The sequence below is a fragment of the Sciurus carolinensis genome, chromosome 4 (assembly GCF_902686445.1).
Source record: "Sciurus carolinensis chromosome 4, mSciCar1.2, whole genome shotgun sequence".
NCBI classification, from domain to species: domain Eukaryota; kingdom Metazoa; phylum Chordata; class Mammalia; order Rodentia; family Sciuridae; genus Sciurus; species Sciurus carolinensis.
The window spans coordinates 138,139,061-138,159,835 of NC_062216.1; the positions used below are offsets into that span (position 1 = coordinate 138,139,061).

General features: G+C 32.7%; 1 protein-coding gene across 2 annotated transcripts in view; it reads left to right on the top strand.

Annotated features, from left to right (window-relative positions):
- Otogl (otogelin like) overlaps positions 1–16,076 on the top strand; it is a 119,995-nt gene extending 103,919 nt beyond the window's left edge. For both annotated transcript variants that reach the window (XM_047550214.1, XM_047550216.1), the window contains 13 exons: positions 565–777; positions 1,225–1,329; positions 1,596–1,703; positions 3,032–3,133; positions 3,445–3,549; positions 3,634–3,674; positions 5,527–5,590; positions 6,632–6,810; positions 7,275–7,379; positions 8,627–8,746; positions 10,493–10,538; positions 14,791–14,870; positions 15,536–16,076. In XM_047550214.1, the coding sequence (XP_047406170.1) occupies positions 565–777; positions 1,225–1,329; positions 1,596–1,703; positions 3,032–3,133; positions 3,445–3,549; positions 3,634–3,674; positions 5,527–5,590; positions 6,632–6,810; positions 7,275–7,379; positions 8,627–8,746; positions 10,493–10,538; positions 14,791–14,870; positions 15,536–15,736 (1,469 nt within the window). In that variant the 3' untranslated portion in view covers positions 15,737–16,076. The remainder of the gene's footprint in view (positions 1–564; positions 778–1,224; positions 1,330–1,595; positions 1,704–3,031; positions 3,134–3,444; positions 3,550–3,633; positions 3,675–5,526; positions 5,591–6,631; positions 6,811–7,274; positions 7,380–8,626; positions 8,747–10,492; positions 10,539–14,790; positions 14,871–15,535) is intronic.
- Positions 16,077–20,775: the final 4,699 nt, after the last annotated feature.

Genomic DNA, 20,775 nt, shown 5'->3' on the forward strand with positions numbered 1-20,775 from the left:
CAAAAAACAAACAACAACAACAACAAATTACTAGAGGGCCATATTTGTATAAAATAAGACTTTTTAAATGGAGTTTAGTCACTGGATAATATTTTGCCTAATTGCCTACTTTTTTAGATTTTAAAGTGGAAATATTTTAAATTTTAGTATGATATGAAGGTTAATGTGAGATAGGGGTTACTTTTTTCCTAATGCCACTCATTTATAATAGTTAATATTTTAAAACTAATTCACATTCATATCACTGAGTTTATTCAAGCTAAATTATTGTATAGATAATACCTCATATGTATTAAAACAACCAAAAATCATCTTATTTATAGCAGAGGACATACAAATTTATAGATGGTTGTAGGAAGAAAAAATATTTTCTGAGGTATTTAGAAGTTTGGTTAAATAAAAATTTAACGTAGTAGCTAATGTAGAAAAAGGAATCTGAGACAGGATAGATTTGTGACATGTCAGCCATGTGGCTGGATCAAGTCATAGTCTGAAATTGAAACATCACAGGTTGATTTATAGTGACTAGGTTATGAGTGACATAACATTGTTGATTTCTTCAAGCTTGCACTGATAGTGAAGATCAACCCCGGACTGCTGGGGAGATTTGGAATGGGGGTACTGATGAATGTGCCCTGTACAAATGTTTGGAGAGTGGAAGTATCATTCCTGTGGAACCTGACTGTGAAGAAGAGCCCTCACCTGTTTGTGAACGAGAAGCTGAAATTGTCATAGGCATCATTGATAAGCTGACCTGTTGTTCAAAGGAAGTTTGTGGTATGTGCACAGGCTGAAGCCTCCTAGCCAGTTAATGTTGCAAAATACATTGATATTCCTTGTGATAAAGCAGCTTATCCTTGATTCTTGGTCTAAACAGACATATAGGGGTGGAGGTAACAATGCAGTCCTGCCATAAATGTCATTTTCTCAAAGCAAATTATGCAAATGCATATGAAAAATTTTGACTATTAATATTATTCAGCAATATATGACAAGAGAAAGGGTATGGAGATCTTTGAGTTGTGACAATCAGGGATGAAAGACAATACCAGACAAAACTTAAAGCTGTTCTCTTTTTATGTATGGATTGTTGTGAATGGATTATGTTTGATTATGGTATAAAAGCTATGTTAGTGAAAGTCTTTTTCCTGTTTTGAGTTCATAATCCAAGTTTTTAGTTTTAGTTTTGTTTACTATTTTTAATGCTCTTTTCCTTGCTTCTAGGATGTGACATGACTTTGTGTGAAACTACCATTCCAATATGTACAACTAGTCAAAAATTGGTTGTTGGTTATAGTCCTCTTTCTTGTTGTCCACAGTACAAATGTGGTGAGTTAATCAATTAGGAGTAAGGTTAATCTTAGTGAGTAAGGTTCATTGTTCATTCAGATAGTGGACTAGAATCTCTTTCTCTGCATTTGCAAAAAATGATTTATCATAAAAGATTGTAGGGTTGCTGTTTCTATGTTTCCATTAACATCAAGATCTTTAATTATCACTAAATTCAAAGAGAACTAAACAACACTGTTCCATTTATTTTAACTTATTTTACTTCTTCATCTTACAAATTTTTAAATACATTTGTGTTTCTGCAGAGTGTGACCCACTCAAGTGCCCTGTTATTTCAACACCAGAATGCAGAGAAGATGAATTTATGATTCAAGTTCAGCAGGGAGAACCTTGCTGTTTTCCCCCTCTCTGTGGTGAGTCTTCTGAAGATAATCTTTAGGAATAAGAGGGAGTATGTAGGGAAATTCTTTTATTTGCTTTGAATTTCATGGGACTGATGGTAACCAATATTTTAACTTTATACTTATAGGGATAAAACTGAATAAGAACTGTAGAAAAGAAAGTATAACATTTTAAATGATTCTTGACAGTTACTACTATTAGTACCTTTCCCTATCAAAAAACATATATATACTGTCTAAAACATGATCAAGACAATAAAATAAAGTTTTTTCCTTTAATAAGCAAGTATCTAATTTTTTTAAAGAAAAATTTATCACTGGCTTTCCTTAAAGAACCAGTTATAATAATAAGCTCTGCTAAGACATTACAGGACCTCTTTGAAACTTCACGTTCTGCACATTATGTGTGGCCTATGATGATCTGAAAAGAGAATGGTAGAACTATAGAGTGTCTTGGAAATAACTAGAGCTAAGTAGACTGTCTGACAAACTGTTGAAAAATAAAGAATTCTTTATTTTTCTATTCAAATGAATTGTCATATCAAAGATTGGTGATTAATATAGGTTTCAGATATATACCTAGGAATATCAAAACACAATTGTTTGAATCAGTTAAGGTTCTTTGTAAGTGGCAAAAGTCAATGGATTCTGGGTAGAGCAAGCAATTATTGGAAAGATTTGGGAAGGACATAGGCTCAAGATAAAGCTATCTGGCTGGGCTCTGGGAAGAAAAGCCAGCTGATCCAGGTGGAGAACAGTGATGATTGAGCCAGTTCCAGTCATTTCTTGTCCCTGGGTGCCTTTATTTATGATTAAATTCCGTGGAAAGAGATTTTGATTAGTTGAAAATGGGTTGTTGCACAAAGTGGCTTGGTCAGAATGAGGCACCTTGATTCACAGTCACTGTAGGACTTGTGGGTGGGCATTTCTCAAGGTCATTCAGAGAGATAGTAGAGTTGAACAGCTTAAGGGAACAAGTGTCTTCTCCATTGTTATTCCTTAAATTAGAATAATCAAGGGTCGTGAATATAATAAACTTCAATCGATCAATGATAGTTAGGTCTTAGTAAGAATAATTTACTCCAGAAATCTGAATGCCCTTTATTTCTGATAAGATGGTGTTCTATATGTCACTGGACTTAGAAAAACACAAAGCAATATATCTGGGCAGTATTATTGTTTTATGATCAAATAAAGAACTATGTCTTATTTTCTTTGTTTCTTATTTTATTCAGTATCGACGTATTTTGTTTTTATTTGATTTGCATATGATAACCTGAGCTAACAGTTATTTTGCTTTCAGCTCAGCGGTGACTTTTGGCTTTTTGTTTCCCCTTTAGCGTGTGAACCTTGCACTGAACCTATTCCACTATGTTCTGACGGGGAATTTTTAACGGTGGATCTTAATACCACACATCTCTGTTGTCCTCAGTATTACTGTGGTGAGTGTATTTTAATGAGTTAAAAATATTTAGATGTGTCTAAGAAATGTCTAGAAATATTTATTTATTTAAGAAGCCCAGTAGCACTGTCACAGCAAACCCTTTATTGGGGCTTTTCACCTGATGAGCTGTGCTGGTACTGCTCCTCTTGTGGGACCTACTTATGAGTCACTTATTCTACCTGCACTTTTACGTGGCGAGGCAGCACTTGGGAGAGGAGTACACACACTGCATCAGTAAACAAGATGGTAGGTGACAAGATACGGCAATTACACAAAGCTCATCTTTACCCCTGTGGTTTTTCCTTCTAGTTTGTGAAACAAATCTTTGTCCTACACCACTGCTCAACTGTGCAGAAGATATGAATCTCGTGAAAGAAAATGTCTCTGGACAATGTTGTCCAACCTGGCGTTGTGGTAACTAATTTCCAATTTAAAAGTTTTATTGTAATAAGTTGATATATGTTGATCAATATAAATATGTTGATTTTTGCCTTTTAGAGTGTAACTGTGAGAACCTTATAATGCCAACTTGTGAAGTGGTAAGGACTCAGAGTTTGATTGATAGTCTTCTTGTTCAAATTTATTCTTCCTTTGTCTCCTTCATTTCTGAATTCTTCAGAGTTATGGAAATATCTCCATTAAATTGTACTGAGCTAGGTTAAAATGATATGCTCTTGTATTACAGAAGTCAACCTTTTATATTTTATGTGAGACAGGAAAATTCAACATGTGATTTTTTAAAACAGTGACTAAATCTACTAACATTGTACTTATTGAAGGTCACTGGTCTTAAAATGAAGCAAAATATGGAAAAATATTATTTTAATATTGAAAGATGTCTCAAATGTCATAGCAATACTATTGATAATGGCCAAAAGTAGAAGTAGCTGAAGGTGATTTTACTACTGACTTTAAGGGAGAAGGATGCTTACGTAGGATTTAAAAAATACCATCATATTTGATATAATATTCTAAGTATTGGTAGAATAATCAAGTGGATAATTCCTCTATGTGGGTACTATTGAGAATAAAGTTATTAACTAAATATGTGGATAAGATCTCAAAAGTAATAGGCATAGAATGGAAGAATAGAAAATCTAAAGTTAAACTTAGAAAAGAATGAGCACGCTGGCTTTAATTGTTAAAAAACAGACATGCAATTACCTAAAGAGTTAGGACTAGCCAAATTTTTCCTCACTGCATGTTTGGATCATCTTATTCACTGGTAAATTTTTTTAAAACTCCACTGGGACATTTTATTTCCAATAACATTGGAATGACATCTGTTGACTAAAGTCGTAAAATCACCAAATGAATTAATGCTAATAAAACTAATATATAAGGCACTATAAAAATAAGATAGTAGCTTATGGTAAAATGCCTTTTATATGTCACTATAAATTTATTTGGATAATTTTCTTGTGTCAAGAATCATATTCATTTTATTACTGATATGATATGAAAATTAAAGGAACCCAGGAAAAGTTGATATTTAAAATGTAATTCTCAAAACTTTAGGCCTGCACTGATCAAATTTGTTAAATGCATGTATAAGGCATAATGAATCCCACTATTATGCATAATTATAATGTACCAATATAAAAGGTGTAGGTCTGGTCCTGGGCATTCCTTACAGGGCAGTTATGAATACCTGTCATGACAACATTTACTAACAACTGAAGATAATATAGTACTTTCTGTGTGTCGGCCTATTTCTAAGCCCTTTAAGTACGTTGACCCATTTATTTCTCTCAATAATCCTAGGTGGCAAGCAATATTTTATCTCTATTTTACAGATAATGGAAGTGAGGTGCAGATTGGTTAAGTAACATGCCCTAGCTCACACAGCTAGTGAAGAGCAGAACCAGGATTGGCAGAACAGGGTTACAGTCCTGTTCATGAGTCCATGCTATTAACTATTATGCTAGATCTTCTGCTGCTGCTCTGTCTGCCATAGCAGCCTTGTTTGGATGCAGACTTTAGTGCTCTGGACCACTTGCATAGAAGTTCATAAACATTTCCACACAGCAAAGTTCCAGGGGTATCAAGTTCTCTTTTAGTTCCAAATGCCCTCTAGAAGTTCAGAATCAAACAATATAATTTTAAAGTTAGGACAGACCATAAAGATTATTTTATCCACCTTCTGTAACTTAACAGTAATGAAATTGAACCTTAATAAGATTGAGTGATCCACAGTCACTTATTGTTTTCATGGGCTACAAATTAAATTATCACTAGGTTAACCTGAGCATAATCACTGAAATATTTGTCAAGCTCCTATTGTGTGTTTAGCTGTGTGGTAAAGCACCTATTAAATGTTATAATAAGTATATTTTAACAATTGTCACAATAAGCTATATAATTCACATAATAATAATTTCTTTCTTCTAGGGAGAATTTACTAAAATAGATCACAACTTTCAGAGTGATTGTGGATGTGTTCAGTATCTCTGTGGTAACTACTTTTTTAAGTAACTTCTAAATGATAGATAAATATTATTGCTATATATTGCCTACTATTTATAAATTTAAAATGATTTTGCTTGAGAGATATGCATAGTAATCCAGTCACCAATATTTGAGTTAAAAAAGTACTATTAATTTTCCTTTTGAAATATCTCAAAATGTTCTGAGAACTTTAATAATAGGAAGGAAAATTTTTTTTCAGAGCTCTCAAAGGGCTTTAAATTTGATACTAGGGTTCTTTTTAATATGTCTGTATTTAATTTTTAAAAACAGGCAATATCTAAATGTGTGAGGGGTTTTTTTTGCCTCTGGTTGTGTTTGTTTGATATTAACATTGCAAAGCATGAATAAAGTTGATTTTTCTATGAAATAATGACTGTTCATATTAAGTAATAGTAGGCTAATGGGAAGTAAAACTTTTGTTCAATGTCTTGAAATTTTTGTATTTTTATATTAGAGAAAGCTTATGTTCAGAGTTGGAGAGGTACAAAGTGCTGCTAAGCTGAGTTTATCATATCCCAGCCCACCCTGATATGCCACTTCAAAGACACAATAGTGTGTTAAATTGGCTAGCTCCCTCAGGAAATATGAGCTATGTGACTACTTATTTTGTAACACTAAAAACTGAATAACTGCTCTTGAAAAAACAATTAAAAATCATGAACATTGCAGAATTAGATGTTTCCTCCTTCCACATCCATGTCCGTCAGTGATTGTACAGTGTCCTGAAGAGGAAGCAGCAGTAGCTTGCCCCTTGCTAGCAGTTCATATTTCTGAAAACTGCTGCAAAATAGAGATTTTGGAGGAAACTAAAAAAACTGATTTTACAGATCAATTGTTATTGAACGATAAGAGATGAATGTGCTGCACTCATTATTAAGTAAATTCTAGGGTTATTACGAATGCATAAGGATCTTACTTGATTTTGAAAAATTGGCATATCACCATGAAAACATAGGCTTGAATATAGGTGCCTTTGATGGATTAATATAAAACAATATTTTATTTTCTTATTATTTTTCTACTTTAGAAAAGGATGATGTGTGTGTATTTCAAGAGACATCAGTGTTGAACCCTGGGCAATCTATGATAAAGTATTTTAAAGGGGACTTTTGTTATAAAATTGAATGTCTGGAAGAGAAAGATAACTATACAGGCTTTCATACTTTGAATTTTACAATGGTGAACTGTTCAAAAGAATGTGATATTGTAAGTATTCTTTATAAGTCATTCTAATAAAAGAGTTAATGAATCTAAAATTGGCAGGTACAGAATTTGAACTAGTGAATATTCCATGAGTTAAAAATGTACTCTTGAATAGTTCTTCAACAGTCTATAATTTAATAACACATTCATTTAAAGCATATTTCTACTTTCCTGTGTATGACCTTGAGCTTCAGGAGTCTTATTATCTACAGCTTGCCAGCTAACTTGACCTGAGATCACAATTCACCTGCTTGATGAATCTTGGCTATTAGATGTAAAGGTTAACATCTACTTTTAATATGGTTATATAAAATCAATTATTATTTGAAGCTCTTCAAACTCAACCTTAGAAATGCCTATGGCTGTTCTGAGAGAGCACAGAGTTATGTTGGGAAACACATCCAGAACTAATTCAATAAAAGTATTTGTATTGTTGTGCTAATTCAATGTACTGTCACTATATGCAGCACCAGGTATACACTCCATCCCCAAGTGATTATGATTGTTGTGGAACCTGCAAAAATGTATCCTGTAAATTTCATATGGAAAATGGAACATCAGTTATATATGAGGTGTGCATTCCTTATTTTCTAAAATTTGCTCCTTAGAAGGTAGGCCTCTGTGTTACTTTCTGAAGATGACATCTTGAATAAATAAATAAATAAATAAATAAATAAATACATAAATAAATTTGAACAGTATCACATACCCATGGACATACTTCTACATATATTAAACATAACCATAACAATACACTTACCACACGGTACACATTTGCTACATTTTAAAGCATTTGATAATTTCTGTTGTCAAAAGAAAAACATGTCTTATTGTTTCTCAAAGTAGTTTTAAAACAGGTCCTCACTATTTCCCCCCTAGATGTGAGAAACTTGCTGTAGGAAATGCTGATTTCTAACCATTTACAGATTAAAAAAATAAAAATTTTTATAGAACTGCTAATTTTTTATAAACTAGATATTACTCTTTTCTGAATTAAAATATTTTATCTTCTTTTACACCTAAACTTATGGATCATTTCCAATTAAGGTTCACAGAAGACTGGAAACTATTTATAAAGTGAGACAGAATCTAGAGAAAAGAAAGTAGTAAGGTTCATTAACATTTTTTTACTGGTCTACACGGCATCTTCAAGTCAGAATTCAACTATAATTATAAATTTTAGCTTATAAAATAAAGACATAGATCAACTATAGCCCAATAATTTGTGTAATAATTACTTCAGCTGACTTTATTTCTAAATAGGAATTTTGAAATCAGGAACAAAATGTTATGTTTATGTTATTTGTTAAAAGAATAGGAATAGGTTTTATAATAACCAAAGGTATATGAAATTAGAGCCATAGGTCAATAAGCACTATCATACAAATATTTTTAAAAAATTTTTGCTGATAAGGGAGTAGAAGGAAAAATAAACACATTTCAAGAGAGGAGCTGTATAAGTAAAATGATTTGTTTTTTTATAATTAGTGAGGAAATGTTAGAGTAAGACCTTTGACACTTGGCCAAATTAGATAATTATTTTTTTAGTAGAAAGAGATACTTATTTTCTAACTTCTTCTCTTTTGCCTTATTTCATAATTACATGTCTATTCTATATGAAACTAAATACAAACACACACAACTAGTATGTATTCAATAGTTTTATAGTAAATTTGGAGACATTTTTAGATAAATCATTTATTCTACAAGAAGTTCTCTGCATCTTTTTGAATTTGATTCAGTAAGATAGGAAATATTCTACTTAAGAAATTAAGCAGACTTTAACATATACAACAGTTGCTTTCTCTTTTATTTTTAGGAGGGAAGTACCTGGCACTATAACTGTATCACATATGAGTGTATTAAGACTGAGGAAGGAGCAATGATCCTGAACTACAGTATGGTCTGTCCCCCTTTTAATGAGACTGAGTGCAAAATGGTTTGTACTTTGTTATAACTAAAAAAATTCTGTATTAAATATAATTTAAAAATATCTGAGGACATACTTATATTGCATTTTATTTTTTATGTTCCATATTTTATTTTCTTGCCTAAATGAAAGCTCTATTTTATTTCCCTAGTTTGCTATTTTGAGTTTTATATGACAATCCATATTTGACTTTCTGAGTGGACACTTCACTATCTCCAGGTTTTTACTTGTAGATCAAAGGATTATTGAAAAATCCTATGCTGCAAACCTAGCCTCCCTTGTAATAAAGATTCATAAGCTAATCAATTGAATTTGGCCATTTTTTTCTTAGCCAAATGGCCAGATTCATGATGTCATTCATTTTATTTATTTTTTGGTACTGGGGATTGAACCCAGATGCACTTAACCACTGAGCCACATCCCCAGTTCTTTTTTATTTTTATTTTGAGACAGGGTCTTGTTAAGTTGCTGAGGCTGGCTTTGAATTTGCCATCCTCCTGGCTGGACCTCCCGAGTTGCTGGGATTACATCTCTACGGTGCCTGGCTCATTTCACTTTTTAATGCATGCTGGCCAATGAGACATTTGCCTTAGCTTCTTTGTGCACAGTCCACCAAAGGACTTAGTATAGCATTGCTGGTTTTTTAGCTTTGCCCTTCAAATTTTCTGTTCTCTTAGAGAAGAATCTATTGGGAGAATGGATTTTGTTTTGGGGTACTGGGAATTGAACTCAGGGGCATTTAACCACTGGCCCACATCCCCAACCCTATTTTGTATTTAGAGACAGGGTCTCACTGAGTTTCTTAGTGTCTTGCCATTGCTGAGGCTGGCTTTGAACTTGCCATAATCCTGCTTTAGCTTCCTGAGCCACTGAGATTACAAGCGTGTGCCACTGTGCCTGGCTGGGAGAATGGATTTTTAAAAAGTGACATAAATTTTATTTTTGAAGATTCTTTTGCAGTTTTAATTATTTAGGCAATAATTATCCCTAACAAAAAGTGAGATTTGTTCAGTTTTGTAGAAAAATAACATAGTTCCATTGATTATTTTTCTAAGAAACATGCTTTTACTGCTGATGGCTAGTCAACTGACTATAACATGAACTGAAGTCACAGAATTAAAGCTCTGGCATTAAGCTTAGGCATCATGATATTTCACAGACTCATTTTCATAGAATAAATTACTCTTTTATTTGAGTTACAATTTGAAAGTGACTAAATGCAATTAGTAATTACTATGAAAATTATAAAAGTTGATCAATAATATTTTGTTAATTGACCCTTAGACAAAGAGCCATCCTAAGGTATGGAACATTTTTGAATAATAAAATATTAAAGAAAAAGATATGGCATTGAAAAATCACGTTCAGAAACTCAATCTAAAGTGTAAAAGAGTAGTTTAGATTATCTTGAGGAGTTGAAAAAATATAATAATGTCTATTTAGAATAGTTGTTATTATTTTGCTTTGGTAAAAATATTTTGAGTCATTTAAAAGATATTTTTTAAGAAGCATGATTGTTTGCATTCTTTTTCATATTATTAATGAAAATTATAATAGAAATAATATGATTTTAAATAAAGTATCTGCTCCTAAGAAATTCTTACTAGAAACAGTTAAATTCCAATCATTTTCCAATAAAGGCTTTGTGATATTTGATAAAAAAATATTGGGAGAGTTAGTTTTCAGTTTCTGGTCTAGGATGAAATAGGTAAACTCTGTATTTTTTTTAACTTTATTTCTTTTCTCTTTTCCTAGAATGAAGGAATTATAAAGCTATATAATGAAGGCTGTTGCAAGATCTGTAAGTGAAGACATATTACATGTAGTAACTTGATAGATTAGTTTTAATTACTCACAGGATTGTAGTTTGCATCATAGGAATTAAATCCCAATCTCATAGGATTCAATTCCTGTGATGCAGAGGGGAACAGATTATATAAAGTAAATTATTTCAATATTTTTGACTGGTGTGGCTGATAACTTTTTAATTTAGTCTTTACCTTCTGTAGTTTACATACAATGTTTTTAATTTAGATAAATTTTAATTTCATTGTTGGAAATTTCTTTATTATGGCATTACCCAAAAGGGATTGCAGAGGATTTAAATAGATTTTAAATTTCTGAGTGCTGTGTGGTCACATTTGCTTAGAACATTCTGAACTATACAAAGTTAAACAGGTTTTAGTAAGAGTGACCTTGAGACTGTAGTAAGGACACAGAAAGTACAATATATTCTAGACTTATTTGAACAAGTCTTTGGTTCTATTCTTTTGAGAAATATCATTTCAGTGAAGTATATTTAAATCCTACATGTAAAAGTTCCCATGGTTATACGATAATAAAGTCATGTGAATATATTTTATGTTTATTTGAATTTAAGGCTTTATTTCATAATGATTTTCTATATTCTAAGGACTAAAATAGAATAGAGGCATATTCATGCAACTATTTTTCTTTTTTTAAAAAAAGTGTTTATGAATTTTTGTCAATATAAAAATGGAAGGTCTTGGAAAATTGGCATAGATAGTAATTTAAAAATTATTGAGGATGCTTTGAGGAAAAGGGCAAAACAGTTCAGGTTAATAATGTCATAATATAGGACTGGATTCTTAGGTATAAATTGTCATGCTTCTCAAATGAGATTTCTGAACTTCATGAAGGGGTAAATTCCATAAATATGTAAGAGTAGTCTTACCTATTCAGAAATGTACAGTCTTATTGAATAGACTATTAAAATGTATTAAAGTAATGATACAACATAGCTATAATATATACCATGGAACATACTAACAGTTTAAAATCAGAAACTCTTAAATTTTCTGCACAATATTTATTCCTTATGAAAATCCAATAAAATAGGTTTTGAAATTATCCTGAATGATGTTCAGCTCAGAGAGGTTAAGTAACTTGTTCATATCAAACCTCCTGTGACTGAGTTGGTGCTAAGCTATATGTGACCAAGTTTTATTTACATGATGTCTGAAAAGCCAAATTCAACACATATAAACCAAAAACAAGCAACATAATTCAACATAAAATGGATTGATGTCTAACTTGTCACTGGATTGATTTATAGGCCAGCTGTGACAAAGTACTATAAAGTGGGTAGCTTAAACTAGAGAAATCCATTGCTTCACCTATTTGTAGGCTAGAAGTCCAAAACTAGGATGTTGGCTGGGAGTTTTACTAACTGGGGCTAGGAGGGAAAGATCTGTCTCCTTGCATTGTAGGTGTCCGTCTCCGAGTTTATATGGTGTTCTCCCTGTGTAACTGTCTCCGAATTTCCTCTTTCTTTAAGGACACCAGTCATATTGGGTTATGACTCACGAATGAACTCATTGTCACCTGATTACCTCTGTAAAGACTTTGTGTCCAAATAAAGTCACATTCTAAAGTTCTAAGGGACATAGGGATTTTTGGAAGACAAAGATCAACTGATAGGAGTTATATTGCTTGGACTTTGATGGTAGGATAAAATCACTTATGCATTTTTAATTACTGGAGATCTTAGATACACACTAATTAAATTTTTCTATTTAATAGAAATAAGTAATTTTTCATTCAGTATTTGCTGAATCAAGTGAAAACTGATGTGTATCAAATAGTTGTTGTATTGGGAGCTCTGGAATGAAATTTTACTATGAAATCTGAAGAGGTGTATCTCATTTCTTTTCTACTTCCTCCACGTCTAGGGTCTCCCTTGGGGATGAGATGCAGGCAGAGAGTCATGTTGTAATGTTAGGGTCCTGTTTTTTATAATCCCATATTTATTTTATGTGAGAGCAGACAGGGGAATGACTAACCTAATGAACAACCATTTACCTGCCACACATTGATACTCCTAAGCCCATTATGGACAGGACCACAATTCTTACAGCCTTCTAGGAGGTAAGGATGATTCCCCCTCCAGATGAGAAAATGAAGGTTCACAGAAGTTGATCTCATTAGTCAGTAAAGGCTTTAGGCCTGTCCAATGCCTGGGCCCAGGATCTTTTAACTCTACCCAGTTCTGAGAAGTTGTAGATCAATAATAATCCACATTGGTTTCTCTCAATCTGATATGTAAGGATGTACGAAGTAGTTCTGTTTTGACTTTAGAGAACCCTGGTCTATGATCTGTGCTTTGGATGAACAGGCTGTGTTGGAGAAATTGTGGAGGTTGTATACTATTGCAGGTGCTGTGCTTAACAAAATGTGTCACAATAAGGTCTCTGAGGAATGAATAGGAAATGCCTCTCAGTACAAACATACTCAGCTAATAATGAATTAATGCTGTCCCAGTTTCAATCATTGAATGAACTATCTTATCAAACAGGTTTGTATTGAACCCCTACATGTGCCAGACACCCTTTTAGGCATTGGGATATAATAATGAATGAAATAATATCTGTATTGATAGGGCTTATTACCAATAAAAGGGGAAAAGCAACAATACATACACACATAAACTGATATGTAAAGTAGTGATGAGTGGTCTAAAGAAAAATAGCACCAAATATAAGAGATGGAGAATAAGAGTAGCTGGGTTGCTAATTTAAATGGGGGCTTAGAAACTGCCTCTTGGATGAGATGTCACTTGAGCAGAGACTCAGTGTTGTAGGGGAGGCATGCAGACAATGAAGAGCTCAAAGCAGAGGAAATAGCAAACATGGCTACAACACAGAATGAGGGGAGGAGAGGGATAGAAAAAAAGGGGGTAAGGTACCTTTTAGGTCATGGTAAAGATGATTTTGTTCTTGACTATTCCTTTTCCTCGGGTTTGCATGAAATTAGGAGGGTTAATGAAATAATTACTAATGAAAGCACCTCAAGACACAAAACTGTCTTGCTCTGCCAACCACAGAGAGCCTTTTCCTTACTGAAGTAGTCAGGGAAAGGGAAGGACAAGCATAGGAGACTGAGGAGGAGCAAAGTCAATTAGGGAGGACAGTGATGAACTGGATCAAATGCTGCAGAGAAGTCAAGTGGGATGAGGACTAAGATGTGGCCTTTGAATTCAGCGATTTGGAGGTGATGGGTGACCTTGACAAGGACAGTTTAATTCTTAGCTACCCATCTCTCCTTCAACCAGAGTAGCTTAACCTGGGTCTACTTTGCATGTTGGAATTTCATGTAAGCATTTATTTCAGATGAGGACTTCGTGGCTAACCTCATTTGAAAACTGGTGATATAATTCCACCCTTTTGCAAACAAGGAAATTCAACAAAATGATTCAATGACTTTCCTAACATGGCAAAGCAATTTAGTAACAAGTGAAGGGAGAACCCTGGACTTTTACATCCTGATTCAGGAGTTACATCCTGTACTGTACAATATTAAATATACATTCTTGTGTACATTTTATCTAGGGATAATCTGTCACACACAAATATATATTAATTTACCATGAAAGATTACAAAGTATTTTAACTTAAAATTATAAAAGATCATCTCAAAGCCATAAAATCAAGTATGACTCATCCATATATTTCAGTATGGTTGATAAGTAATTCATTGCATTTTTGCATTATTTTATGTTCATGTCTACTAAGATAATGTGGCTTTAAGTCTCTTAATTTTATTTTAAAATTGATGTATAAATGTGTTTGTACATTACTTATATATTATTATATATATGCTTATATATATCATGGCTTGTTCCCAACTTAATTTATATACACATATATACTACAACACAGGTTCATGTTAACATTATCATGTGTGAGATAGTTTTGATTTATGATATTGATCTTTATTCTAAACCAATAAGAAATAAGTGAAAATAAGTTTAAGCAAGAAAATATAATAATTTATTTAGAAAGTGAAAATAAATATTGCACATGGGATAGAATTCTAAATTTTAAATTACTAATTATTATATAAGAGTGAAATTGTAAATATCTTTAAATACTGGAATATATTTCATATAAATACATCAGTTTTCATTTAAATATACTTATATTTAATTTAATATAATTAATTAAATATACTTATATTTCATTTAAATATTCTTATATTAAATAAATAATTTTGCATAGTCTTTTAATGAATAAATATGTTCTGCATTTTATTAGGCAAACGAGAAGAAAGAATATGCCAGAAAGTGACGATTAAATCAGTCATAAGGAAACAGGACTGTGTAAGCCAAACCTCTGTAAGTGGAAAACATCATTTGTTACACAAAGAGTGTGTGATTTTCTAGAAGCATGTGTCAATAACATATATACTTACAAATTTGTATGCCAACAAAATACCAACATGCAATATTTAACTTTAAGATAATTCCTATATTCTAATATTAAATATTCTTTTTGTGAAGAAGTATGAATTATTCTTAACATAAACAATCAGCAATTCTAAATAATAATTGCAATCTAGACAGATGGGAATTAAATCTAAATATATTTGACCACATATTGTCTTAACTATGTAATTTTACTCAATGAAAATAGCCATAGTCATGTTTGCCACATTTCAAAGGACCCAGTTCAATGGCCTACTTGAGTCATGACATAACACAGGTGACAACAGAATGATTAGGTTGTGATTAACATATCTCACACATCTGTCTAAATATGTTTGCACATTTGATGCTTTGAGTTCTGTCCGTGTTGCTATGTTGGGCATCATTACAGAATGGCTCTTTGACTTCTGTGAGTTTCAATGTTGTATTTTCCACAGTCTTTTAATGTGCAAAAAATCGAGGGTTAAAGTGATAAGGAAGAAAGCCTTGCTTTCATCTGACTTTTTAGTGGAACATAATAGTAACCAGTATTTTAAAAATTTTAAGGTAATTTTTCTCATTATATTTCCTTACAGATAAATGTTGCATCATGTGATGGTAAATGCCCATCTGCTACCATATATAACATCAACGTTGAGAGTCACCTAAGATTCTGCAAGTGTTGTCGTGAAAATGGAGTACGAAACTTAACTGTGCCTCTGTATTGCTCAGGAAATGGCACTGAGATTATGTACACTCTCCAGGAACCTATAGACTGCACATGCCAGTGGAATTAAATCTTGGATTCCAAGAACTCTGTACATCATAATGTCAAATACAGTTAAATTTTATGACCATTATTTAGGCATTTGGCAGACTTACACTGTTTAACAATAATGTGTTTTTAAGACTATTGGGATTGGGTGATTTCACAGTTGGTACAAAATATATATAGCTTCAAGGGCAAAATTAGATTTATTAGATTTATTGCTTCATTTTAGAGAATCGAATGATCATAAATTGTTCAGTTGAAATGCTATTATGTTTATAGCTGCAGCACAGCACAAATCTGGGATAGTTCCATTAAGTTGAAGGCTCTTTTGCAGAATTCCTTCAATTTCACTCACTAGGTTTTTTTTTTTTAATTTGCAGTTTTCCATACCTATACAGATTAAGATAACCTTTATTTCTATTACTTAGCCCAATAAATGTGATCAGTTAAATTGGCAGCTAGATGGCCATAGAGAATTGTGTGTTTAGAGACAGGTCATAAAACTGTAGGATTTTAGATTACTTAAAACCTGAATGAATATTAGGGATTTTATTGCAAAGTCCCCTCATTTTGCAGGTGTACCTGATAATCAGAGAAGACTTGTGACTTGTGCAAATTCATTCAGCATAACAATGTAGTGAACTCATCTTAACAGTTGGATTAAGTTCTATGTCTCCTATTCTACGTTCTTTTATTTCGAAGAGCTTAGCAAGGGATCTAAACACAGAATCTTCATTCTTAAAGAGTTTCCATTGGATGTAATTGAAAAAATTAAGTTCAATATGTTTATAAAAATGCCACAAACACATTAATAGTTATCTCAATCATAAAGAGCAGGGAAATAGAGTATTAGTTTCTAAATAAAGGAAGGAGATCTTGAGCTTTTATTTTTTATACCATTAAAACTGCTATTAAGGTTGTTACTATTTAACATTTAGTTAGATAATTACTATCTCACTGACATATGATTTTTAAGATATATTTGCATACTATTGAAACTGAGTGCTAATTTGCCATTAATGCTGCTGCTTTACCAAGGTAGAGTGAAATGGAACTAACTGAATGTATTAATAGTTTTGCAATGGGATGCCACACTTTTTAATACAGATTATTGACATTTGCAAGGCAAATGTCTTGAAGTCTTGGCCAATTCTCAAATTCTTTGCCACTTAGAGCATACAGTTATCTAAGTTTCTTCCTTAGTAAAAAGAGGATTCCTTACTGAGTGGCAAAGGAAGTCCAACATCAATAAGAGAACAGTAAAATAACATTGAGAAACAAATGCTTGGGCCTAAAGAGCTAGGCTTAGGCTCGAGGGAGGTGACTTGCTTTCACACACTCATGTTTCCATTTCACATTCATGCTTCTCAGAATATTGCAATTTATTTTGGACCTCCGGGGTTATTTAGAAATGGGCAAAAGGATTAATATTGCATCTACAAAGTCCCAGTGTCTATTGTATATAAAAATGACTTATCTTGTTTAATATAAATGTTTTCTGTAGACATAAACCATTTCAATCTTTGATTCTTATTAACATATAGATTGAAATAAATGTTTTTGTTTAAAAATATTAACATTGTACTTAAGAGAAAATGTTACGTACCTCGAAATAGAAGTGTGTAATGTTGTATATTGTGTATTGCCCATTTAAAAATTTCCATTCTGTGAAATATTTGTTATTCAATTAAAAATGTTAAATGATCTTTAAACCTATTTGTGGGGAAAAGGGAAACATTCTTTTAGAACTTTATGAATATCCACCAAATATAACAAATAAGTATTGAGGTTCTTACATGTTATTGGCACTATTCTAAACTCTGGTAACACAGGCCAACAAAATGAACATAGCCCTCACATTCATTAACTTAGTGTAGGGAAAAAGCATACCTTAACCAGCTGTACATATGTGGAATTTCAAATGGAGATCCCAAAACTTGTGGGAATGTAGTACAAGCTAAAGGAGGTCTCAAACCAACAGAGAGGCATTAAGTGAGCTTTCTATAAATGGTATTGAGGCCACAGGAGAGTAACTCGGACAGAGATTCACTGACATTGGGATAAACTCTAAATGAATCAGTGATTCAAATGTTCCAAAACAAAACAAGTAGAAGTTTTGTGAGTTCTTTATACATTCTGGTGATTAGTGCTCTATCTGAAGTACATATGGTAAAGATTTTCTCCCACTTTGTAGGCTCTTTCTTCACATTGTTGATTGTTTCCTTTGCTGAGAAAAAGCTTTTTAGTTTGAATCTACCCCATTTGTTGATTCCTGCTTTTATTTCTTGTGCTTTGGGAATCTTGTTAAGGAAGTCTGTTCCTAAGCCAACATGATGAAGATTTGGGCCTACTTTTTCTTCTATTGCTGGTCTCTGGTCTAATTTCTAAGTCCTTGATACATTTTGAGTTGAGTTTTGTACAGAGTGAGAGATAGGGGTTTAATTTCACTTTGCTGCATATGGATTTCCAGTTTTCCCAGCACCATTTGTTGAACAGGCTATCTTTTCTCCTTTTTACATTTTTGGCAGCTTTGTCTAATATGATATAACTGTACTTATGTGGGTTTGTCTCTGTGTCCTCTATTCTGTACCATTAGTCTACCTGTCTATTTTGGTGCCAAGAATACAAATAACCCAATCAATAAATGAGCTAAGGAAATGAGCAGACACTTCACAGAAGATCTACAAGCCATCAACAGATATATAAAAAAATGTTCAACATCTCTAGTAGTAAGAGAAATGCAAATCAAAACTACCCTAAGATTTCATCTCACCCCAATTAGAATGGCTATTATCAAGAATACAAGCAGCAATAGGTGGGGATGTGGGGAAAAAGGTGCACTCATACACTGCTGGTGGGATTGCAAATTGGTGCAGCCACTCTGAAAAGCAGTATGGAGATTCCTTAGAAAACTTGGATTGGAACCACCATTTGACCCAGCTATCCCATCCTTGGCCTATACCCAAAGGACTTAAAATCAGCATACTACAGTGGTGCAGTCACATCAGTGTTTATAGCAGCTCAATCCACAATAGCTAGATTGTGGAACCAACCTAGATGCCCTTCAGTAGACGAATGGATAAAGAAACTGTGGTATATATACACAATGGAATATTATTCAGTCATTAAGTAGAATAAAATAATGGCATTTGCAGGTAAATGGATGAAGTTGGAGAATATCATGCTAAGTGAGGTAAGCCAATCCCCAAAATCCAAAGGCCTAATGTTTTCTCTGATAAGTGGATGATGATACACAATGGGGAGGGGGTAAGGGAAGAATGGAGGAAGGATGGATTGTATAGAAGGAAATGAGGGGTGGGGAAGGTGTGGGAGAAAGAAAAGAATGGAATGAAACAAATATCATTATGTACATGTATGAATACACAGTGTGACTGTACTTCGTGTACAACCAGAGAAATGAAAGTTGTACTCCATTTGTGTACAATGAATCAAAAAAAATAATAATAAAACAAAGCAAAACAAAACAAGAGAGAGTTCTAAAAGAGATACGAGATTCATTATAACCTTAGGTGGAAAGGGCTGTTCTCATTCTGACTCAATATCTAGAAGCCCAAAAGAAAAGAAAAATAAATTTAACAAGAAATTGGAAACAAGCAAATTCTGCATAGCAAAAAAATAAAAAGTAAAATCAAAGAGATAGTATTTGCAATGCGTCACTGACAAAGTCTTGTCTTCCTACATGGAAAGAGTTATGAAAAATAAATCACAAAAGGAAATAACTGATGAGAAAAACTGGTCATATACTAATAGTTCAAAGAAAAATAAATAATACTAGTAGACCTTTTAAGAAGAAGAAGAAGAACAACGACAACACAAAACAAAGCACACTTTTAATAAAAGCACTTCACATTTAATCTACATTGAAATACAGTTCATCTCCTACTAGACTGGTAAAAATGCTGAAGTTTAATAATACTTTTATTTTTTAAGAGTCTGGGAAAACAGGCCCTCTTATATGTCTTTGCTGATGACACAAAATCACAGAAATCTAACGGAAAACCTAGAGATATACTAATATTAGAGGGGTGTTAAGTTTTGATCAAACTATCTAGGATGTACATCTTAGACAAGAACCTACACAAACACAAACTAGTATTTGTGCAAGGTTATTAATTGCAGCATTGTTTATATTGAAAAAGACTGGAACCAACAGGGGTGGAATAAACTGTTAATTCATATAATGTAACACTAAGCAACTGTGAAAAAGAATGAAAAAGAAATTTAGGTATTAATGAGGGTCTCTAGAATATACTTTTAACTGAAGTAACATACTATAGAAATATTGAACAGCACATGTAGAATGCTAGGTTTTGTTAAACGAAATAGCGGTCCAAATAAGACAATGTAATCAATGTAAATAACTTCGTAGTTACATGGGACAGTAAACAAATAAATAGTGGCACAAATAAAGAGTGGAGGTGAATCAGAGCACATTGAGACTGGAATGGGAACAAGGCCTCTCCATGTGGGCTTGAAATATAACTTTTGACTTATGAACTATGAGTATATCACATATTCCAAATATTCAAAGTAAAAGTAGTGTAAGTAGATATTAATATAAATAAGCAAACAAACGTAAGTTCTTTTAAGATGGATTCTATTCATGACTCAGAAAAGGCATGTATTTCACAGTGAATTTCTATTCGTGAGCTTTTTTGTGCTAAACCACAGACTCATTTTGGACTGTGTCACTACTTTTTGTATTCCCAGTGCTTTGTGCATAATAGTTGTATAACAAAGCACCATAATTGTACATATTTATGGGGTATAGTACACATTTGATTCATGTATACAGTGTATAATGATCAAATCAGCATAATTAGCATTTCTGTCTTCTCAAACATTTATCATTTCTATGTGATGGGCACTGTTGGACTCTTCTAGTTATTTTGAAATATAGAATAAATTGTTGTAAATTAAATTACCCTACTGTGTGATAGAATACCAGAATGAATACCTCCTGTCTGTGTTTTGGTATTTGTTGTCTAACCACTTTCCATTCCCACTCCCCTCTCATTCTAAGGACCACTGTTTCAACTCTTC